At 34.7% G+C, this 24,468-nt stretch overlaps 1 protein-coding gene across 1 annotated transcript; it reads right to left on the minus strand.

Moving 5' to 3' along the window:
* Window positions 1–17,780: 17,780 nt before the first annotated feature.
* LOC129956537 (uncharacterized) lies at window positions 17,781–18,857 on the minus strand. Its single transcript, XM_056068461.1, has one exon. It carries the CDS (start codon window positions 18,855–18,857, stop codon window positions 17,781–17,783), a length of 1,077 nt encoding a protein of 358 aa, XP_055924436.1.
* Window positions 18,858–24,468: the final 5,611 nt, after the last annotated feature.

The following is a 24,468-nucleotide window of genomic DNA, read 5'->3' on the forward strand; positions in this document are numbered from 1 at the left end:
AGAAATAGATCTATTTTTATTTGAAAATCATTACCATTTAATTAAAAACTTCAACAGATTGCTTAATATCAAACATTTTTGGTAGTTGTGTTTATCGGGATTTGTTCGAGCTGAAACTTTAGCTAGACATCAAGAGCTTTGTGTCAATAATAAACTGCAGCGTGTATCTATTCCAAAAGAGTTAACTCTAAAATTTAAAATTTTAAGGAGAAGCGGGAAGCATCGTTTCGCTATTTTTACCGATTTTGAATGTTTATTGAAACAAGTTTCAACAACAGCTCCAAATCCTTCATCACATTCCCATGCCGTTGAAACTCATGAGCCAATTTCTTACGCTATGATAGTAATAAATGAAAGAGATGAGATTATTTTTCATGAATTCTATGCAGGCCCGCGACCGGTAGAACATTTTTTGTTGAAAGCAAAAGAAATTAGTTTCGATTTAATTAAAGTATTTAAGCGAGTGAGCAAAATAGAAATTAACAAAGAAAGTCTATACGATCCTTCTCGCTGCGTAATTTACAAAAAATATTTTCAGCGAGGGGATATCAAAGTGAGGCACCATGAATATCATCAGAATTTTAGAACACGAGTAGCACATCATGTGTGTAACATTCTTTATAGAAAAACGTTTTTCATTCCGATTATTATTCAGAATTCTAAGAACTATGATTCTCATCTTTAATTAAAAAACTTGCCTTTTAAATTTCAAGAAGATATTAATATCATTCCAGTAAATCTCCAAAAAATCACTTATGTTCATTCTTGAGGATCTGAAATTTTTGGATAGTTATCAATTTTTAGATGCGTCTCTTATTACGTTAATAAACAATCTGATTGTATTCGAGCATAGTTTTGAAATTTTTAACAGTTTTTTTAAGAGTGAAAAAAAATCGATATCTAATAAAACGTAAAGGCTTTTTTCCCTATTCTTATATGGATTCTATTGAAAAATTGGCTGTAAAAGTATTACCACCTCGGGAAGCATTTTTCAATGATTTGAATCAAAGTCACATTGCAGAAGCGGATTACTCTCACGCAAAGCTTGTATACCAAGCATTTAACTACCAAACATTTGGTAACTACTTAAAGCTTTACCAAAATTCTGATGTTATAATGCTTAGAGAAGTATTCTGCTCATTTTGAAATACATCACTGAAATGGTAAGGATTGGATCCTGTTCATTATATTTCAGTGAACGAATTAACATTCGATGCAGGTCTAAAACTTTGCAAAATAGAGTTGAAACTATTAGGAAACATCAACGATTACATTTGGTTCGAAAGTCAAATGCGTGGCTGCATATGTTTAGTAGGGAAACGATTTGCAAAAGCAAACAATCCTTTATTACCAAACAGTTTCGATAATTCAAAACCGATAAGCTACATCCTTGCATTAATTTATACGGCTATGCAATGAGTAAACCATTGCCTTATGGAGAATTTTATTGGTTAACTGCTGATGAAGTATATATTTTTAATTTAAATCATATCTCTCCCGATTCTGATATAGGCTATGTATTAGAAGTAGATCTGGAAATAACTTCATCACAGCAGGAGAGACAAAATGATTGGCCTGTGGCTCCTGAACATCTTACGATCACTTATGAGATGTTATCTCCATATTCAAAGCAATTGTGCTCTAAATTTAATTTGAAAAATACTTTGACAAGCAAAAAATTAACTCCGAATTTTTTCCCCAAAATGAATTACATAACTTACTCTTTAAATCTAAAATTTTATTTCGAATAGAATTGATATTGAAAAAGATTCACAGAATTTTGGCTTTTGCCCAGAAACCATGGTTGAGAGAATATATCGATTTTAGTAATTCAAAAAGAATAGTATGTACAACAGAAAGCGAAAAATTGTTTTTTTTTTAAATGAATAATTCTTTCTTTGGGAAATGTTTACAAAATGTGCGAAAAAGAATAAATTTAAGGGATGTGCTTACGCCTGAGACGAATCAAACATATCTATCAAGTTCAGCCTTAGAATATTTTGAACCAATCAACAAAAATTTAAAATTGTTTCAGATGCGCAAACCTAACTTAATCTTAGACAAACCAATATACATAGGGTTTGTAATTTTAGAGATTTCCAAACTCAAAATGTATGAGCTGTATTATTCAAATTAAAAAAAAAATTATGATAAAAATTGTGAATTATTATATACCGATACAGATTCGATCTATTTACACATACACACAAAAATTGTATATTATTATATAAAACTTCATTTCTCTGATATATCAGACATTAGCAATTTTCCTCAGAACCATCTATTATATAGTGGTATTAATAGAAGAAAACTAGGAACGCTGTGACCTATTAGTGAATTTATTGGATTAAAGCCTAAGATGTACAGCTTTTTGTTTGGGGATAATGGATGCAAATAAACAGTTAAGAGAGTCGCAAACGTTCTCTAGCAATTTTAACTCATGAAACTTACTAAAATGTCTTGAAAGATGAGTTAGTTATTCGAAAAAATCAATATTCCATAATTTCTAAACATTCGCTTACAACAATAGTGCAAAACCAAATAGCTCTGTCGTCGTACTATGATAAAATGTACGTTTGCGATAAATCAATAACTACGCGAGCTTATGGGCATATAAAACGTTAAATATCCCTTCTCCTCCCTAGATTATATTCTTATTTTGGTTTTCCATTTTCTTTGGTCAGCTGCTTTTTAAATCGCAATTTTTAATGTGAGAAGCTCTAGCTTTTTGAGATTGCTTTAATCAAAATGCTTTTTTTATTAAAAAAATAAATTTTAAAAAATTATAAAAATAAAATGAAAAAAAAAACTGCAAGTATTAAAATACTTTTCATTAATAGAATTATTAATGTTCCTCATCATCATTAGCAAAATTTTACGAATGAAAAAAGAATCGAATCAACAGAAAACTGAATCCAAAACAAAGAAACGAGATGAACTTTGGAACTGTATTGCTATAAACCATATTAAACAAGAGTTAGAACTGTATGCTACCACATTATCGAATAGAGGAGAATCAAAACGCAAACATCCAATTATGCCGAATTATCAGTGAGAAAATTGAAATTGCTATCGTTTGCATCATCGTCATGCTTTCGAAGTATATTCGCTTAGGTGGCGTTTTCCATTTATATGTTGCTTTCTATCGTATTCTGCCATTTTTTCCCAGGTAGCAGCAAACCTGAGGAAGCTACATTTTATTTTTACATTTTGGGAATTGTTGCGTTAAAGTTCCTAAAACACTGTCGTGTAGAATAATGGAAGCTGCTACACGTTAATTAAACTGAGCTTCAAAGTCCTCACGTCGTGAATACTTACTAATTACTAACATCTAACTTACTGTTTCAGTTGTCCTGTCAGCAGCTAAAACAGTTCAAAATTTAATATTTAGCTTTTCATTAGGAAAGGGTGAGGTGCTGCTTCAGTTGATTTCACATCAGCTGTACGCAGTTCAAAATTTTAAACTTTTAATATCTATATTATTCGGCAAAAGTGAGATATCTTGTTCCGGCCTCCCGGGTTCCCGCATGGAAAACCAGATCTCTAGTAATGCATCGCCGTTAACGCTTTCATCCCGCTTTACAGATCGTTGATATTTTTCTTCTCCTTGGGAGTCAATGAAAACAATATTTGATTGAAATGTAACTTTTCCATTCATCAACTATCGATAGCGGCTGTTGCTTCGCTTTGCATTCTTAGTATGTATATTCTGGTCTTGCGATTCATAGGAGCTCTCGTCAAAAATTATGTATAAGTCTCTAGGATTTTGCAAAGTGATTCAGAGTTATACATTTATATACTACTGATAAATAACCTTTTAATAAAATGGTTTTTTGTTTATAATGAAATAAAAAGGATTTTACAAAAGAAAGTTTGGATCTCTCCAAATGCGTTATTTCTAAGTTTATATATTTACCCTCACTTCAACTTATTTTGTGGGGAAATAAAAAAAAAAACGCGAATCCTCTTTGTTCTTGATAAGAATGTTTTCTTGCTGGCCTTCCTTTAAATTTATGTAAGAAAAATAAATTAAAACAATCGACAATAGCTGCGAGTGGGGAATTCTTTTCAGCACTTACTAACAGCATGTGCTTTCGTTAACGCAGTTATCTTTCGGCTGCTCAAGGCTGTTAAAAAAGAATTTTACATAGATAAGTCTAATAGATACATCAAATTAAATTTTATCCTTGGGAATTCAGGGTTGTACAAAGTTTTAAACAGTATATAAACGCCTCTCTTACCATTCAGTTTTATGGGTGTTTTTCTAATCACAGATTGAGCTTCACAACATGGAAAGTGGTAACTGCTTGCATTTCATATTTTGTAGTTAAGATTTTCCCCTCTAGTCTCAAACAAAATATAAAATTCCCAAGTTAGTAATGAAATGTAGTGTGTCCTTTTTAGATCGAGAATCAAACTTCTCAGCCTTCAGAGATGAAGACGAAGAACATAAATCCCCTAAAAAGAGAAAGTTTGATCTGAACCTCTCAGATGAAATTGAAAACCCTAAAAGCATAATCCCACCATATTCAATCTACTTAGGCAAAGGACTAGGCATCGAGATAAAGAAATTTAGAAAAGCTTATTACATAACATATGTAAAATATAATGATAAGGGGATATCAAAAATTGATTCAACAGAGCAGTTGACCAAATTCAAATTTTTATTTTGGGATTGCAAAAAATGGCGGATGGTATGATATAGTTAAGGTTTTCTGGCACAAGGTCCAATTTAGGACAAGCTGCGCCACCCACAAGGATATTTCAATAGTTCCATCATAAAAGTGTAAAATGTGTCAATAAAACAAGGGTACATTGTAAAACGTCAAAAGTTCAGAAGGTCTATGATTTATAATGATTTGGCACAAGAATAAAAATAAAACTCAAATTTTAAATGCTATGAAAGAAACCAATGGCTTTTAAAAAGTCAAAAAGTTTTAAGTGAGGTTTCTCACCCACTAGGTCCTGTAAATTTAAAATAGTCGAATGAAAGTGAGTTAAACGATCAGAAGTAAAATTAGTACATTGAGTAAGAATATGTGCAATAGAACAAAAAATGGCGGAATATGTTAAGCAGCATTAATAATTTAAAGGAGGAGAAAGGATTGACTAAGAATAACTTTTTCTAAAATAAAGTCTGGGTTTCGGGGTTTTAACCGTACTTCAAGAACTGAAATAAATATAGTGAGCAAAATAGAAATTAACGATGAAAGTTAATTTCTATGAACCCTCTGCGTAATTTGCAAAGAACATTTTCAGCGAGGGGATATCAAAGTGAGGAACCATGAACATCATCAGAATTTTACGACAGGACTAGAACATCAAGTGTGTAACATTCTTTATAGAAAAACGTTTTTCATTCTGATTAATATTCACAATTCTAAGAATTATGATTCTCATCTTTTATTAAAAAAAATTACCTTTTAAATTTGTAGAAGATATTAATATCATTCCAGTAAATCTCGAAAAAATCACTATGTTCACTCTGGACGATCTCAAATTTTTAGTTTGGTTTGGTTTGTTTGTATTTTTCTGGCACAAGAGCCATCCTTGGCTAAACTGCGCCATTCATGTAGTAAAAAAAAGGTTAAATTTTAAAAAAATTTAAATATATGAATCTGAAATTTTTGGATAGTTATCAATTTGTAGATTCCTCTCTTGATACATTAATAAACAATCTGATTGTATCCGAGCATAGTTTTGAAATTTTTAACAGTTTCATTAAGAGTGAAAAAGACGATATGTATTAAAATGTAAAGGCGTGTTTCCCTATTCGTATATGGATTCTATTGAAAAATTGGCTGTTATAGGATTACCACCTCGGGAAGCATTTTTTAATGTTTTGACTCAAAGTCACATTGCAGAAGCGGATTACTCTCACGCAAAGCTTGTATACCAAGCATTTAACTACCAAACATTTGGTAACTACATACAGCTTTACCAAAATTCTGATGTTATAATCCGTACAGAAGTATTCTGCTCATTTCGAAATACGTCACTGAAATGATATGGATTGGATCCTGTTCATTGTATTTCAGTGAGCGAACTAACATTCGATGCAGGTCTAAAACTTTGCAAAATAGAGTTGAAACTATTAGGAAACATTAAGATTACATTTGGTTCGAAAGCCAAATGCGCGGTGGCATATGTTTAGTAGGGAAACGAGTTGCAAAAACAAACAATCCTTTATTACCAAACAGTTTCGATAGTTCAAAACCGATAAACTAAATCCTAGCATTAGATGCTGTTAATTTATACGGCTATGCAATCAGTAAGCCATTGCCTTATGTAGAATTTTATTGGTTAACTGCAGATGAGGTAAAAAGATTTAATTTAGATGATATTTCTCTCGATTCTGATATAGACTATGTATTAGAAGTAGATTTGGAAATACCTTCACCACAGCATGAGAGACAAAATTATTGGCCTATGGCTCCTGAACATGTTACGATCACTTATGAGATGTTATCTCCATATTCAAAACAATTCTGTTCAAAGTTTAATTTGAAAAATACTTTGCCATGTAAAAAATTAACTCAGAATTTTTCCCCAAAATGAATTACATAACTTATTATTTAAATCTATAATTTTATCTCGAACAGCGATTGATTTGGAAAAAGATTCACAGAATTTTGGCATTTGCCCAGAAACCATGGTCGAGAGAATATATCGATTTTAATAATTCAAAAATAATAGTATGTAAAACAGAAAGCGAAAAATTGTTTTTTTAAAAAAATGAATAATTCTTTCTATGAGAAATGCTTACAAAATGTGCGAAAGCAAAAAAAATTTAAGGAGTGCGCTTACGCCTGAGACGAATCAAAGATATCTATCAAGTTCAGCCTTAGAGTATTTTAAACCAATCAACGAAAATTTAACATTGTTTCAGATGCGCAAACCTAACTTAATCTTAGACAAACCAATATACATAGGATTTGTAATTTTAGAGATTTCCAAACTCAAAATGTATGAGCTGTATTATTCAAATTTTTAAAAAAATTGTGAATTATTATATACCGATACAGATTCGATCTATTTACACATACACACAAAAAATGTATATGAAAATATAAAACGTCATTTCTCTGATATATCAGACATTAGCAATTTTCCTCAGAACCATCTATTATATAGTGGTATTAATAGAAGAAAACTAGGAACGCTGTGACCTATTAGTGAATTTATTGGATTAAAGCCTAAGCTGTACAGCTTTCTGTTTGGAGATAATGCATGCAAATAAACAGTTAAGAGAGTTCGCAAAAGTTCGCTAGTCCTTTCAACTCAAGAAACTTACAAAAATGTATTGAAAGATGAGTTAGTTATTCGAAAAAATGAATATTCCATAATTTCTAAAAAAACATTCGCTTACAACAATGGTGCAAACCCAAACAGCTCTGTCGTCTTACTACGATAAAATAGACGTTTGGAATGATGGAATAATTACGCGAGCTTACGGGCATATTGAAACGTTAAATATCCCTTCTCCTCCCTAGATTATATTCTTATTTTGGTTTTCCATTTTCTTTGGTCAGCTGCTTTCTAAATCGCAATTTTTACTGAGAGAGGCTCTAGCTTTTTAAGATTGCTTTAATCAAAATGCTTTTTTTATTAAAAAAATAAATTTTAAAAAATTATAAAAATAAAATGAAAAAAAAACCTGCAAGTATTAAAATGCTTTTCATTAATAGAATTATTAATGTTTCTCATCATCATCAATAGCAAAATTTTACGAATGAAAAAAGAATCGAATCAACAGTGAACTGAATCCAAAACAACAGACGAGGTGAACTTTGGAACTATATTGCCATGTGCTGTATTGAACAAGAGTTCGAACTGTATGCTACCATTTTATTTAGCTCTTGCTAACAGCATGCGCTTAACGCAGTTAGGTTTAGACTGGTCAAGGCTGTTAAAAAAAGAACTTTACATAGATAAGGCTAACAGATACATCGTATTTAATATTATCCTTGGGACTTCAGGGTCGTACAAAGTTTTAAACAGTATATAAACGCCTCTCTTACCATTCAGTTTTATGGGTGTTTCTCTAATCACAGATTGAGCTTCACAACATGGAAAGTGGTAAGTGCTTGCATTTCATATTTTGTAGTTACGATTTTCCCCTCTAGTCTCAAACAAAATATAAAATTCCCAAGTAAGTAATAAAATGTGTAGTGTGTCCTTTTTAGATCGAGCCTCCAAGTTCTCAGCCTTTAGAGATGAAGACGAGGAAGAACATAATTCCCCTAAAAAGAGAAAGTTTGATCTTAACCTCTCAGATGAAATTGAAAACCCTGAAAGCATAATTCCACCACATTCAATCTACTTAGGTAAAGGACTCGGCATCGAGATAAAGGAATTTCGAAAAGCTTATTACATAATATATGTAAAATATAATGATAAGGGGGATATCAAAAATAGATTCAACATAGCAGTAGACCAAATTCAAACTTTTATTTTAGGATTGCCAAAAATGGCGGAATATGTTAAGCAGCATTAATAATTTAGAGGAGGAGAAAGGATTGACTAAAAATAACTTTTTCTGAAATAAAATCTGGGTTTCGGGGTTTTAAACGTACTTTAAGAGCTGAAATAAATATAGTGAGCAAAATAGAAATTAACGATGAAAGTTAATTTCTACGAACCCTCTGCGTAATTTGCGAAGAACATTTTCAGCGAGTTGATATCAAAGTGAGGAACCATGAACATCATCAGAATTTTACGACAGGACTAGAACATAAAGTGTGTAACATTCTTTATAGAAAAACGTTTTTCATTCTGATTAATATTCATAATTCTAAGAATTATGATTCTCATCTTTTATTAAAAAATTTACCTTTTAAATTTGTAGAAGATATTAATATCATTCCAGTAAATCTCGAAAAAATCACTATGTTCACTCTGGACGATCTCAAATTTTTGGTTTGGTTTGGTTTGTTTGTATTTTTCTGGCACAAGAGCCATCCTTGGCTAAACTGCGCGCCATTCATGTGGTTAAAAAAAAGGTTAAATTTTTAAAAAATTTAATAATATGAATCTGAAATTTTTGGATAGTTATCAATTTTTAGACTCCACTCTTGATACGTTAATAAACAATCTGATTGTATTCGAGCATAGTTTTGAAATTTTTAACAGTTTTTTTAAGAGTGAAAAAAATCGATATCTATTAAAACGTAAAGGCGTTTTTCCCTATTCCTATATGGATTCTATTGAAAAATTGGCTGTTATAGGATTACCACGTCGGGAAGCATTTTTCAATGATTTGACTCAAAGTCACATTGCAGAAGCGGATTACTCGCACGCAAAGCTTGTATACCAAGCATTTAACTACCAAACATTTGGTGACTACACAAAGCTTTACCAAAATTCTGGTTTGGTTTTTTGGTTTTGTTTGGTTTATTGGCGCAAGAGCCATATCTTGTTGGAGTTTTTCTCAACAAAAAAATTTGTGAATACATCGGTTCTTAGTATACACATAGTTCTGAATACCAGATATGTACATACACATAGTTCAGGCCAAGAAACAATGTTCATCTCAACAGAATGTAATTTATTTCTGATCTGCAGATCCCATGATTTTTGCCAAATAGGAAAAAAGTGATAATCAATAGACCTTTTGATGTCACTAAAGGGAAGTCCTATAGTTAAAAAGGTCGTTGCAGATTTTGCAGCTGAATCTGCCTTCTCATTCACGAAGATACCGACATGACTCGGAACCCAACAGAAATTTATATAAAAGCCATCATTTTTCAAAAGTCGCAAGGTAAATAAAATTTGAATCGCAACCAGATGCATCCGATTGTGATAGTGTGAAAGTGTCTCCAAAGCACTCATGCTATCGGTATAAATGACAAATTGGCGCTGAGAGGATGATCTAATTTTCTGGAGGGCACAGAAAATTGCTACTAACTCAGCTGTAAAGACGGAGCAGCAATTATGAAGACGGTGGCTCAGTGTATCGGATGGAAGTATGATTCCACAACCGACATGATCATCTGATTTCGAGCCATCCGTGAAAATTGGGGCAAAAGTAGAATACCGATAGCGATGATATAAAAAGATCTGTTGGAGAAAAACAGCAGCTGTTGAGGATTTATCGAATCCAAGAAAAGGATTCAAATAAGAAAATTGCAGGATATCCCAGGGTGGGAAACTAAGGAAATCCACAGCTCTACCACGAATACCGTTAAGGTCCGAGTCATGGAGTAATTTGGCTCTCTCAATAACGGGGAGCATATTCGAAGGACGAGCATTATACAGTCGATGAAGACCAACTGGCAGTGACAATTGGCCTAAAGGATGTTTGAATACAGATTTTATTCGAAAATAAAATATGGCAGACAATTTCTTACGCCTTAAACATAGAGGTAGCTGATGGCATATAACGTATAGGCTTTCAACCGGAGAAGTACGGAATGCACCTGAACAGATACGCAAAGCAGAATGGTGAATGGTATCCAGTCGCCTCAAAACTGATGAGCAGGCGGAACCGTACACCATACACCCATAATCAATTCGGGAAAGAATTACCGCTTGGTAAATACGGAGTAAGGAGGATCGATCGGCACCCCAAGATGTTTTCGAGAGCACTTTTAAAATGTTCAATGATTTTTCACACTTCCTCCGCAAATATAAGATATGAGGAAGAAAGGTGAGCTTCCGATCGAGAATCACTCTCAAAAACCGTACTTCGTTCACCACAGGGATTTGAATATTCCGAATACATATATTCGGATCAAGGTGAAGCTTTCTTTTCCGGGAAAAGTGGACGCATCGGCTCTTCTCCGGAGAGATAGTGTGCCCATTGTTATCGAACCAAGCTATCAATTTATCCACGCCGGTTTGTAAATGTCGTTCAATTAAATTCATGTCGCTATCTTGGCATGAGATCTGCAGATCATCAACGTAAAGACTGGCATGTACAGATGGAGGCAAAATTGTTAAAATTTGACTAAGATGGATGATAAAAAGCGTGACACTGAGGACACTTCCCTGCGGAACTCCCTCAGCTTGAATAAAAGAATCGGAATGAAAGTTGCCTACACGAACTTTAAAAGTCCGATGGGATAAAAAGTTCTGTAAAAATATAGGTAGGTTTCCCCTAAAACCAAAGTTAAAAAGTGTTGAAAGTATGCCAAAACGCCAAGCACGGTCATAGGCTTTTTCTATGTCAAAGAATATGGAGACAAGGTGGTTTCTCTTAATAAAAGCGTTGCGGATCTGCGTTTCCAGTAAAATGAGATTGTCAAAAGTGGAACGACCTCTCCGGAAACCACTCTGCAATGGGGAGATGCATCCTTGTTTCTCCAATTCAAAGATAAGACGAGCGTTGACCATGCGCTGAAAGGTCTTACAAATGCAACTTGTTAGAGCAATTGGCCTGTAGTTTAAAGGATTTGAAGATTCCTTGTCAGGTTTTAGGATTGGAATCACAATAGCTTCACGCCATTGTAATGGGTAATTCTGTTCCGTCCAGATTCTATTAAATAAAAATAGGTTGGAAAGTGAATTTTTATTCAAATGACGGAGCATACTATATGTGATTCCATCTGGCCCAGGACTTGTATCATGGGCACGAGACAAGGCGGCTTTTAATTCAAACATCCTGAACTCAACAGTTGTATGGATACGAACTTCGGTCATTAAAATGCAATGACAATCGTTCCGCTGGATTCTTAATTGCCAGAAATTCAGGACTATAAGAATCCAATGCGGAAACCTGTGCGAATGCATGACCAAGAATATTGGCTATATCTAATGGGAAGGAGTACATCTCAGTTCCGGTTTTTAAAATAGGGATGGATGATTCACTATAAATCCCATTAGCAGCCTTTACTTTCCTCCATCAATGCTTACTGGAAGTAGAAGATGTGATTGATAATATAAATTTTATCCATGATTCTCTTTGACTACGTCGGAGAATGCGGTGAGCAAGCGCTTTGGCTCTTTTAAAAGCGACAAGACTCTGTTGTTGGGTATCTTCTAAAAATATTCCATAGTTTCTTTTGATTCTTATGGCTGTCGTGGCATTCTTTATTCCACCAGGGTTTGCAAAACTTCCTTAGACGTGGGAAAGATTTTGGTATGGTGTTATTAGCGGCTTTTATAATTGTTTGAACGACATGTTGAACTGCTTTTGTGATGTCTGAAATACTGACCATAGCCTGTGAGATGTCTGCTGAGTGCATAAATGTATCCCAGTTTGCTCGATGGAATAAAAAACGTGGAGGACGAAGGGTCATATTTTCTCCTTCAGCATACGAGACAATAACTGGAAAATGATCACTATTGTATAGATCATTGCTGACTGAAAAGGTCAGCAATGGCAAGAGTTCAGGGGAACATATGGCCAGATCAAGTGTATGGAAGCTACGTGTGGGTCCATGGAAATACGTTCTCTCTTCAGTGTTGAGCAGGCAGAGACAGTTTTTAGAAATGAACTGCTCAATTTTCCGCCCTCGAGAGTTTGTACAATCTGAACCCCACAATGTACTATGTCCGTTCAAGTCGCCCAGTAAGAGAAATGGGGAGGGAAACAGGTCCACTAGGTTATCAAGATCTTTCTGACATATAACTCCGTGAGGTGGTAAGTAAAGACAGCAGACTGTGACTAATATCCGTACATGAACTTGTACAGCCACAGCCTGTAGGGATGTATGTAGTTAGAGGTGTGCTCGGATAAAGGTTAGAAGTGAAGATAGAGACACCTCCAGAACTGCGAGATTCTGTGTCTGCATCTTTCCGAACACAGCTGTAACCGCGCAGTTTAATAGGAATGTTTGGTGCCAAAAAGGTTTCTTGAACACCAAGACAAACGGGATGAAATTTGTTAATAATTGACTTGATGTCAGGAAGTTTGGACCGAATGCCACGACAATTCCATGAAAGGAAGGTACCCATTAAGAGAATTTTTATTGGGAGAGAGGTCGGTATCAGTTGTTTGAGTTGGTGAAACATCGCAACTCATTTCTAATTCATCGTCATCCCCTTCAGACGGATGGAGTTCAATTATATCGGGACTTTTGGGTGCGCCACCAAAAATGGATGTTAAATCTTTATGGACGATACCCTGCGTCGCCAGTCCCAATGCGCCGGATTTCTGTGTTTTTGATAATTTTAATTTTGAAGGCAGCTGTATCGGTGAAGAGCCACTTTTTGCAAGCTTTAGTTTCAGTGAATTTTGGGATTTTGAATTCGATTTCGATTTAGCTGGTTTGATGTCAGGGATATTTTTTACAGTAGGTTCAGTTTCAGATTCAGAGGATTTATCTGTATCTTTGTTTTCGGTGAAGTATTTAACACAATTCTTACAAGAACAATTTGTACAAAAAGGTTTTCTTGCTACAGATGCATATGTTAAGCCAGGTGAGGGTGTTTGAGCTAGAACTTTCTTTCTAGCTTCAGGATAGGATAAATTTTCTTTCGTTTTTATTGCTGTTATTTGTTTTTCTTGTTGCCAACGTTCACAATTTCTAGAAAATGAAGTATGATTACCTCCGCATTTTACACATTTTTCGGGTGCGCAATACTGCTGGCTATCATGGCCTTTTTCTGAACAACGGGCGCAAGTCATGGTCCCGCGGCAGTTAGCTTTCGAATGACCGAAACGCTGGCATTGAAAACATCGTAGAGGATTTGGGATATATTGTCGTACGGGTAATTTTATGTAGCCTGCGTATAAAAATTCTGGTAGCTTCGGACCATGAAAAGTAATAATATAATGTTTTGTGGGAAGGAGTTGCCCATCCCTGCGAATATTAATCTGGCGTACATTTGTCACCCCTTCTGGCTTGAGTTCCATAGTTATTTCCTCAAGAGGAACGTTAAACAGCTCTCCACATGTAATTACACCTTTTGAATAGTTAAGTGGCATGTGGGAGCTAACAGTGACAGGTATTTGTTTGTTTGTTTGTTGTATTTTATTGGCGCAAGAGCCATGTTTTGACTAAACTGCGCCAGTCAAATGGTTAAAATTATTTCAATACCAATTTAAAAGCGAGAAAAAAATTGATTTTTTCGAAACGTTTTAAAATCCAACATGTAAAATTGATGAATAAAACAAGAAATTGGATCAGAGACGATTTAAAAAGTCAATAAAATCTAAATAGAGTGATAAAATCCAATGATTCTTAAGAAGTGAAAAATATTTTTGTGGGGATATTCACCCACTAAATCTAGAAGAGTTAACGGTGTCGTCGAAGGAAACAAATGATTACGATGATGATTAAAAGAGGGACATTGTATTAAAATGTGTAAAACGGTAAAATCTACATGGCATGTCGGGCACATTGGTGCTTCATCCCCAAACAATAAATGTTTATGAGTAAAACGGGTGTGCCCTATGCGAAGACGAGTCAGTTTTACATCAATCTCTCGCATAGGTATAGCAGGCCATAAATCGACAGAAGTTTTAATTGAATGAAGTTTATTATGGACCTGTGTATCCCAGTCGTTCTGCCATAACTGGTTAATAAAATCAGAGAATGTTCTTTTCACATCTGCATATACAAGAGGATGCTGCAGAAACGAAGAAGCTTCTTTTGCAGCTTTATCCGCCAACTCATTTCCAAAAATACCGACATGGCTTGGAACCCAAGAGAAAATTATATTAAAACCCTTATTGCGAAGGGTACGTAAAGAGGATAAAATATCAACAGCAACCGGGTGAATTCGGTTGTTAAAATTAGAAAGGGTTTTTAAGGCACTCATGCTATCAGAATATAAACAAAATTTACGTTGGACAGAAAGTGAAATCTGCTGAAGTGCACAAAGAATGGCTGTTAGTTCAGCAGTAAAGACTGAACAAGAGTTATGCAGGCGATGACTGTGAATAGCAGATCCTAAAACTATTCCACAGCCAACATGTTCATCTGTTTTTGAACCGTCGGTGTAAATCGGTGTGTAGGAATGATAATGATTGCGATGAGAATTAAAAATTTGCTGAAAAACAATCGGAGCTAATGTAGATTTGTCAAAGCCGGAAAAAGGATTCAAGAACGAAAAATCTGGTATATCCCAAGGTGGAAAAACCAAAGGGTCTGAAGTTTCGAAGGTAACGTTGCTCAGGTTCGATTCGTTTATAATTCCTTTGATCCTCTCACTGAAAGGTAGTATATGAGAGGGGCGAGCATTATAAAGTCTGCGGAGGGAAGCCGGAAACTGAATATGGGACATCGGATGTTGTGGGACGCAAAGTGTTTGAAAATAGTATTGAGTAGAGATTTTCTTTCTGCGTAAATCAAGCGGTAACTGATGGCATAAAACATAAAGGCTCTTTACAGGTGAAGTGCGGAAAGCACCAGAGCAAATTCTTAGAGCTGAGTGATGAATGGTATCTAATCTGCGTAAAATAGAAGGTCTGGCAGAACCATAAACCATACATGCATAATCAATGCGAGATAAAATAATAGCATTGTAGATACGAAGAAGGGATGTGCGATCAGCACCCCAAGATGTACAAGAAAGCACCTTGAGGATATTCAAGGACTTTTCACACGTCTTCCGTAATTGCAAGATATGCGGGAGGAAAGTGAGTTTCTTGTCGAAAACCACTCCTAAAAACCGCATTTCATCAATAACAGGAATAGTAACATCTCTTATTGACAGAATAGGGTCAAGATGAATGCTCCTTTTTCTACAGAAATGGACACACTTACTCTTTTCAGCTGAAAGTTTATGTCCATTCTCATCGCACCAACTCAACAATTTGTTGATAGCATTTTGTAATTGCCGTTCAATTAAGTGCATGTTACTCCCTTGACAAGAGATCTGCAAATCATCGACATATAAAGTTCCGTTGACAGATGGTGGCAAAATATTTAAAATTTCACTAAAATGTAGGATAAAAAGTGTTACGCTGAGGACACTTCCTTGCGGAACACCCTCAGCCTGAATAAAAGCATCAGAATAAAAATTACCCAGGCGTACTCGAAACGTACGAGTCGACAAGAAACGTTCAATAAAAATTGGGAGGTTTCCTTTAAAACCCAAGTCAGAAAGTTTTTTTAAAATTCCATAACGCCAAGTACGGTCATATGCCTTTTCTATGTCAAAGAAAATGGAGACAAGGTGATTTCTACGGACAAACGCGTTACGAATTTGAGTTTCTAATTGAACAATATTGTCAATAGTTGAACGTCCTTTACGAAAACCACTTTGTTGGGGCGGAATGCAAGTTTTCTTCTCCAATTCAAAGACAAGTCGGGCATTGACCATACGCTCAAGAGTCTTACAAAGGACACTAGTTAGAGCAATCGGTCTGTAGTTCAGAGGGTTAGCAGGATCTTTGTCCGGTTTCAGAATGGGAATCACAAAAGCTTCTTGCCACTGGTATGGGAAATTTTGCTCACTCCAGACTCTGTTAAACAAATATAAGAGACTAGAGAGCGATTCCTCATCTAAATGGCGAAGCATATTATATGTGATTCCGTCTGGGCCAGGGCTGGTATCATGAGTTTGAGATAAAGCTGAAATTAATTCGATCATCTTGAACTCGCAATTGTACGGAAGAGGTGTTCGAGCATGAAAATTCAAAGAATGTTTTTCCGCGCGATTTTTAATTGCTATGAACGAAGAACTATAGCAATCAATAGCGGAATTTTGTGCAAATGTCTGCCCAAAAATATTAACAATATCCAATGGAGCAGAGTGAGTCGTACTTTCAGTTTTAAGAACAGGAAAAGTAAATTCCCGATAGACTCCATTTGCTGACTTCACTTTCTTCCACAATTGTTTACTTGTAGTACAAGGTGTGATCGAAGATACATATTTTATCCAAGAATCCCTCTGACTTCGACGACGAGTGCGACGAGCAATGGCTTTAGCACGTTTGAATGCGACGAGATTTTCTGTGGTGGGGTACCTTCGGAAGATATTCCACAGCTTTTTCTGCTGTTTGTGGCTGTCACGACAGGCTTCATTCCACCAGGGTTTTCGGAATTTCCGTAGGCGTGGTGAAGTTTTAGGAATTGTTTTTTCAGCGGCACTAACTAAACATTTAACGACGTTTCGTACTGCTTCCGTGATGCATGTAGTATTGACCATGGACTTTGTAATTTTTGCCAATTGCCTGAAAGCATCCCAATCCGCTCGCTGGAATAGATAATGCTGTGGCAGACAGGTTCCACAGCCTCTATCAGCATGAGAGACAATTAGAGGAAAATGATCACTATTATGGAGATCATTTCCAACTTTCAAATTCAAAAATGGCAATAACTCTGGAGAACATATGGCCAAATCGAGATTATGGAAGGTACGAGTGGGTTCATGAAAGTACGTTTTATCATCCTTATTGAGCAGACAGAGACAGTTGTCAGTTAAAAACTGTTCAATCTGTCGCCCACGAGTGTTTGTACTTCCCGAACCCCACAAGGAACTATGTGCATTGAAATCACCAATGATCAAAAAGGGTGTTGGAAGCTGGTCCACCAAGTTATTAAGTGCCTGTTGGTTAATGACATCATGAGGTGGCAAGTAGATACTACAGACTGTAACCAGTGTTCTAATATGAACTTGTACAGCCACAGTCTGTAGAGGTGTATGTAAATTTAACGGTGTGCTCGGGAAAAGGTTTGATGTCAAGATGCAGACACCTCCAGAATTGTGCACTCCTGTGCCTGCATCTTTTCGAACACAATTGTATCCACGAAGTTTTAATGGGATGTTTTGTGTCAAGAAGGTCTCTTGTACACCAAAACAAACAGGATGAAAATTGTTAATTATGGTCTTGATGTCATGAAGTTTGGACCGCATGCCGCGACAATTCCAAGAGAGGAAGGTACCCATCAAGAGAGTCGCTTGGAAGTAGAAGGAGCAGTTGTTGGAGTTGCCTGGTCTTCGCAACTCATTTCAAGTTCGTCTTCATCCTCAGACGGATGTAATTTAAAGTCGGGACTGTAAAGTGTGTCGCCAAAGATGGATTGTAAATCCTTATGCACCACACCCTTAGTTGCTAGTCCCAAAGCAACAGAATTTTTTGAGGTTGATTTTCTCAATTTCTTTTGCAAGTCTTTATGTGTAAGGCCACGTTTTGATAAATTTAAGGTCAGTGATGTGTGTGATTTTGACTTTGATTTTGATTTCTGCTTAACAGGTTTAGGGTTGTCAAGTGCAGCATTTGTAGAAAGCTCTGTGTCAGAGTCTGATGTTTTTTCAGGAGGGTTGGAATTTTTGACATATTTTATACAGTTTTCACATGAGCAATTTTCACAAAACGGCTTCTTAACAACTGAAGCATAGCTGACACCAGGTATGGGAGTTTGAGCCTGAACCTTTTTTCTAGCTTCAGGGTAACTTAAATTTTCTTTCACTTTAATGGTAGTAACTTGTTTTTCCAGTGTCCAGCGAGGGCAGGATCGAGAATAAGAGGGGTGTTTGCCTTTGCAGTTCACGCACATTTCTTGTGCAGAACACTGCTGACTGTCATGACCTTTTTGTGCACAGCGGGCACATGTGACAGACCCGCGGCAATTTGCTTTCGAATGACCGAAACGCTGGCACTGGAAACACCTTAATGGGTTGGGAATATAGGGCCTCACCGGCAACTTAATGTAGCCTGCATATACGAATTCAGGTAATTTTGGCGTCTGAAAGGTAAGAATATGGTGCTTAGTTTCGAGGAGTTCTCCGTCACGCCGTATAGCAATTCGACGAACGTGTGTAACTCCTTGTGATTTCATTTCAGAAGTTATTTCCTCTATGGGGACATTTAATAACTCTCCACAGGTAATGACGCCTTTTGAAGTATTTAAAGATTGGTGAGGGGTTACTATGACCGATATCGTTGCCAAAGCCTTAAGTTTCTGTATTTGGTTAGCTTGCTTTCGAGATGAGACCTCTACCAGCAAGTCGCCAGATCTCATCTTTCGAATGGATGAGATTTCTCCGACTGTTGCTTGTATAGCTTTCTGGACCAAGAAGGGAGATACAGTTTCAAAAGTCTCTTTTTGTTCGGAAACACGTTTAATAACGAAAAAATGATCAAAATGTTCATGTTGGTTAAGAGAAATATGTGCTTTACGATGCCCACTGAAGGGACCCTTTTTGGGAGGAGCCATGCGATATGGTGATTGATTCGGGCCCGACGGCACCGCCCACCACGGAGCCCAACAAGGGAAGGCAGCCACCGGCTCTGACCATTCCCAGCCTCGGCGCTTACCTTAGTGCTAGCCGGAACCTATACGCTCGGAGTTACCCCCGGGGACAGTGACCACCCTTAACGCCAAGCCCAAGGAGTAACCCCTTCGCTTGATCCCTAGCAAGCTAACCACTTAGGTGGTTAGCGACCAGCCGATTGATGCACAGGGGACTACAGTACACCACCCGTCTTTCTAGTGGGTTGCCACGCACGGCCAACACGTGGGGTTCTGGCTGTCCATGAGAAGCAAGAAGCAAACAGAGCGGCGACAGCTTCACATGGCGAGCTCCCTCGCTTGCCGTCGAGGGAAGGAAAAATTAAGCAGATAGCAGAAGGCGTAGGGGAGTGGAAACATGAAGGGAGTAAAGATCCCTGGGAACCTCGGGATTGGGACACCCGTACTCACCTATAGTAGGCGAGGCACCTGAGGGGATTATTTTATATTGCCTTTTCACTTTAAGATTACGATTCCGACTGAGATACGGAAAATTCAAGAAAAAAAATTGTAAGTAAATTATTGTTTCTTATGTATGTATATCGGTGCCAATATATTATATAATATTTATTTTATATTACCTTTTCACTTTAAGATTCTGATTCGGACTCTGATACTGAGCCAAGAAGGAAAAATTGTAAGTAAATTATTATTTATTATGTAAATCATTTTTTCTTATGCGGGATCATCATACTTATCCGATTGAGAGGAAACTGAATATTTTATACATGTCCTTTTTTTTTTATTTCAGTTAAAAAATTAAACCAAGCTGCCCAAAATAAGATATACCAAGATCTAATATCAATGATTACATTTTTTATAAGGCAGAAGTATGTATATAAAGAATTACTTATAATTATATTCATCTATAATAACTGCGCGGTGAGCGTATATTTCTCCGCATAGTGTTTTAACTCTCGAAATGTGCAATTCTGGTAAATATATTCATTCCAAATGATTCAAAACTCCTTATAATAGAATATACTCGAATGGAAAATAAGGACATGTTGAATGTATGAATTACCATTCATACACAAGACAGCTAATTTATTATTCAAATAAAAAAATAATTCTAGTCTCAAATGTCATATTAAATCACACTTTGTCATATTAAATCACACTTTATAATTTTGTTATTTTTTTTTTTTTCAGAAACGTAAAAGACTTGATTATAACAAGCAGACATATAGAGGCACTGGAGACTTTTACGTAGAAAATTTGAAAAGAATTTAAAAAGAAATAATATTTTTTACATATATAGTGTTTTTTTTATAAATAAGTACATACATTTGTTTGAAAAAATTTCAAAAAATATCATATAAATGTTATTCTAAAAAATTTTTTATTATTGTACAAAGATATAATAATTGAGAAATTATTTAATTAGAATTTTAAATGTAAAACTTTTTTTAATAAAAATTTCAAATGATATGATATAAATCTTATTCTAAAAAATTTTTTTAACTGTACAACAATTTTGAGATATGATTAAAATTCTTCAAATAAGAATATTATGAAACATCTTTTAAAAAATTGAGTCTCGATATTGAATGTATTTTTTTTTGTAAAGAAATCTAATGCAATTAAATAAAATTATCTGTGTTTGGGAAAAGGGAGAGATTCTGTGAAAAAATATAGATTCGACAATTATCCCCCTTTTATAAAAAATGGATTAACTAAATTATTACTTTTAAAAAATTGAGACTCGACATTGAATCCATTTTTTTGTGCAAAGAAATATAATGTATTCTCTGTGTTTGAGAAAAAAGTACAATTTCAAGTTATAATTTAACATCCCCGTTTTTTAATAATAAAGGGATATTTATAAAAGTGCCGTTCTGCAAATGCACTATAGACTAATAATCTTTTTAGAGTTTTAATATAATAAGTTTCGACAAATATCCCCCTTTTATAAATATATATCAAAGTAGAAAACAGTTTGTACTAAATGATATTGTAAAATGCTCTAAATAAAACTATCGGTATAGAAAAGTTTTTTCAAAAATTTTTCTAAAAGTTATTTATTTCGGTTGAAAGATTTCTAACGAGACGACTTTTTCCTGTCTAACCTTGAATGATGAAGCGAAGCGTACTTTGTGAAAATATCAGTCTACAATTTATAACTTTTTAAAGATGGAATTTCGTCTTTTGATTTGGCCGGAAAACAAATTCAGTTTATAAAATGATAAAAAGATTATTAAATATTATAAGCATGGTTTGAAAAACATTGAACCAACTTTGAATAATTTTATGCAAACCAAAGATGTAATTTTTATTTTCAAAAAAAATTTAACGTTGATTAATGGAAGTTTATTTTAATATCACCACCTTTGAGAGGTTTTTAAAATAACCATCTTTGGAAGTTTTTTTTAAAAATCAACACCTTTGAGAGTTTATTTTAATATCACCATCTGTGGAAGATTTTTTAAAATAGCCATCTTTGGAAGTTTTTTTTTAAAAAAAATCACCACCTTTGAGAATTTATTTTAATATCACCACCTTTAGAAGTTTTTTATATAACAGTGTTTGAATAACGATACAGACTAATCAATAGCAATTTTAAAGTGTATTGAATAATTTAATGCAAAAAGGAAACCGACTTTTGTTTGAAAATTCATTCAAAGATTAAATTTTTATATTCAAAAAAATTCAAGGTAAATTTTTAAATACATGCGTTTATTTTTTGTACCAAGTTAACCAGAATCGAGTTTCCTCGTTGCTAAGTTCAAATTTAGAATCTAAAGCAACAAAATTTGCAAATAAAATACTAAAACACGACATTTTTAAAACATTTTACAGACAAAATGCAAACGTAAAACAAACATTGAAAGAAAACTAGAGTAAGGTACAATAATTTTAAACCAAACATTTTAAAATTAAAATAAAACCGACGTTGGTTATAGAGCGCATTTGACATTATTATTTCTTTTAAAAAATTGAGACACGACATTGAATCCATTTTTTTTTTTTTTGTAATATGAAATCTAATGCAAATTAAATAAAATTCTCTGTGTTTGGGAAAAAATGTACAATTTCAAGTTATAATTTAACAGTAAATTCCCGTTTTTAATAATGAAATACAATTACCCCCTTTATAAAAATGGATCAACTAAATTATTTCTTTTAAAAAATTGAGACTTGACATTGAATCCATTTCTTTGTAAAAAGATATCTAACGTAATTAAATAAAATTCTCTATGTTTGGGAAAAATGTACAATTTCAAGTTATAATTTAACATTAAATCCACGTTTTTAATAATGAAATTTTGGTTTTTTAATAATTTCGACAAATATCCCCCTTTTTTTAAATTAGATTAAAGTAAAAACAGTTTGTACGAATATGAAATTGTAAACGCTCTCAAAAATATATAGGTATATAAAAGTTTTTTCAATAATCATTCGAAAAGTTTTTTATTTCGGTAAAAGATTTCTACCAGACAAGCTCCGCGAGTTGTTTTTTGACATTGACTTGTCTCGTCTTGAAGGACGAAGCGAAGCGTAAGAATGCAATTAAATGAAAGACTTTGTGAAAATATCTCTCGAAAATTTATAACTTTTTAAAGATGAAATTTCTCTCTTTGATTAGCCCGGTAAACAAATTCATGTGATAAAATATTATTCAATTTCATAAGCTTGGTTTGAAAAACATTTAACCAACTTTGAATAATTTATTGCAAAAAAGAAACCGACTTTGATTTGAAAACATTTAATCAACTTTAAATATTTTAATGCAAAAAGGAAACAATAGTCTGAAATTTCATCCAAAGATAAAATTTTTATTTTCAAAAAAATTCAACGTTGATTAAAAAAGGAATAAAAAAATGTATCCATTTCGATTCTTGGATTAAAAAAAGGTTAAACACCAAGATTGGTAAAATACATTTGAAAAAATAGAGTTTCATAAAGTGTAAAAAAAATGCACACTATGAAACTCTCTCTATATATTTTTTTATTTTTTTTTTACTTTATAAAACACTCTTTTACACCGGTGTAAATTATTTATGCATCAAAAAACGAAAATAGATGCATTAATTGAATTTTAAAGTGTATCATGTAAGAAAATTTTTGTTTTTACATATTATGGATGTCATTTTTTAAAGAATGTATTTCATGTATAACAGTTTAATTTGTATATTCCAACTAATGCATTATGAACCCCCTATCCCATTTAAACTGTAAATTTTCAATTTTCAATTCGTCTCGTTCTTTTGCAATTAAATCTCTTTCTTTTGCAAACATTTCTCGTTCTTTTGCAAACATTTCTCGTTCTTTTGCAAACATTTCTCCTTTTTGAATGACGCTTTATTTGTTTCATCGTGTTTTGTTGTCTGGGGGATAAACTTCGAGTCGAACTTCCGAAGAGGAAAGACGTGCGAACTTGAGCTCCTGTTGTCAGCGCACCGTGGATAGCGCGCAACAGATTCAAGCTCTTTTTCATTCTATATTACCGTTAATTCCCATCAGAATACAATATTTTTTACTGCAACTAGTGCGAAAGTGTGCGGGCAACACAAGTGTGTCAAGAAATTGTGTGTTTTGTGTTCATTTGTGCCATAATCGAAGGATTAACATCAGAAAATATTGGAAAACTACCCACAAATTGAGATGTCCGGCTAAGTAGGCGCCTTGCGGCTGGGGTTTGAAGCACCAGGAGTAGGGGATAATGCAGGACCCTCGTACGCAGGACTCAGCACGGTATATTGTGGTCGCACGGGCCCCAGTCGCTATTGCAATTGTTGTAAATCGAAACGTTAAAATCAAATATTTTTCTATATTTTTCCATTGCATAATCTTTTATTTTTTCCCGTGTATAAACTTTTTTAATTCCCCGGAAAAATGAGCTCGCAGAACTCACCAGAACAAGACTCACCAACGTTCCCGCTAAGGAAATCGGTCTCTGCAGCATCTCTGCTTTCTAGCTCGTCAAAATCAGAGCTATATCAAATTGACGAGAACACTTCCTCCCAGGCTCTCATCGATCAATTGAGGAAAATTATCAACCATCGTAAGGAGAGCAGATATGACCTCAAGGCGGAGAAGAGGGAACTCGCCAATAAACTACTAAATCAACTAGAAAGAACAATAAACACCCTGGAGATTTACAACCCCAAACTTCCAATAGTAACAGAGGAGAGAAGCCAGCAGACAGAACCAGCACCCACCACCACCAACCCCTGCCCTTTCCCACAAGAAAAGACGACATACGCCCAAGCAGCGGCGCCCAAAACTACAACGAAGACAGTGCTCCTATACCCCACAAAAGAGGGGGAAACCGATCTGGTTACCATCCTAAAAAAGGAGGTGGCACCATCTAACACATACAAGATCCAAAAAGTTAGAA

This window comes from Argiope bruennichi, chromosome 11, assembly GCF_947563725.1.
Source record: "Argiope bruennichi chromosome 11, qqArgBrue1.1, whole genome shotgun sequence".
NCBI classification, from domain to species: Eukaryota; Metazoa; Arthropoda; class Arachnida; order Araneae; family Araneidae; genus Argiope; species Argiope bruennichi.

Excerpts from the sequence above, each read along its gene's own strand:
- LOC129956537 (XM_056068461.1), bottom strand. The coding sequence starts at position 18,857 with ATGAGATCTGGCGACTTGCTGGTAGAGGTCTCATCTCGAAAGCAAGCT.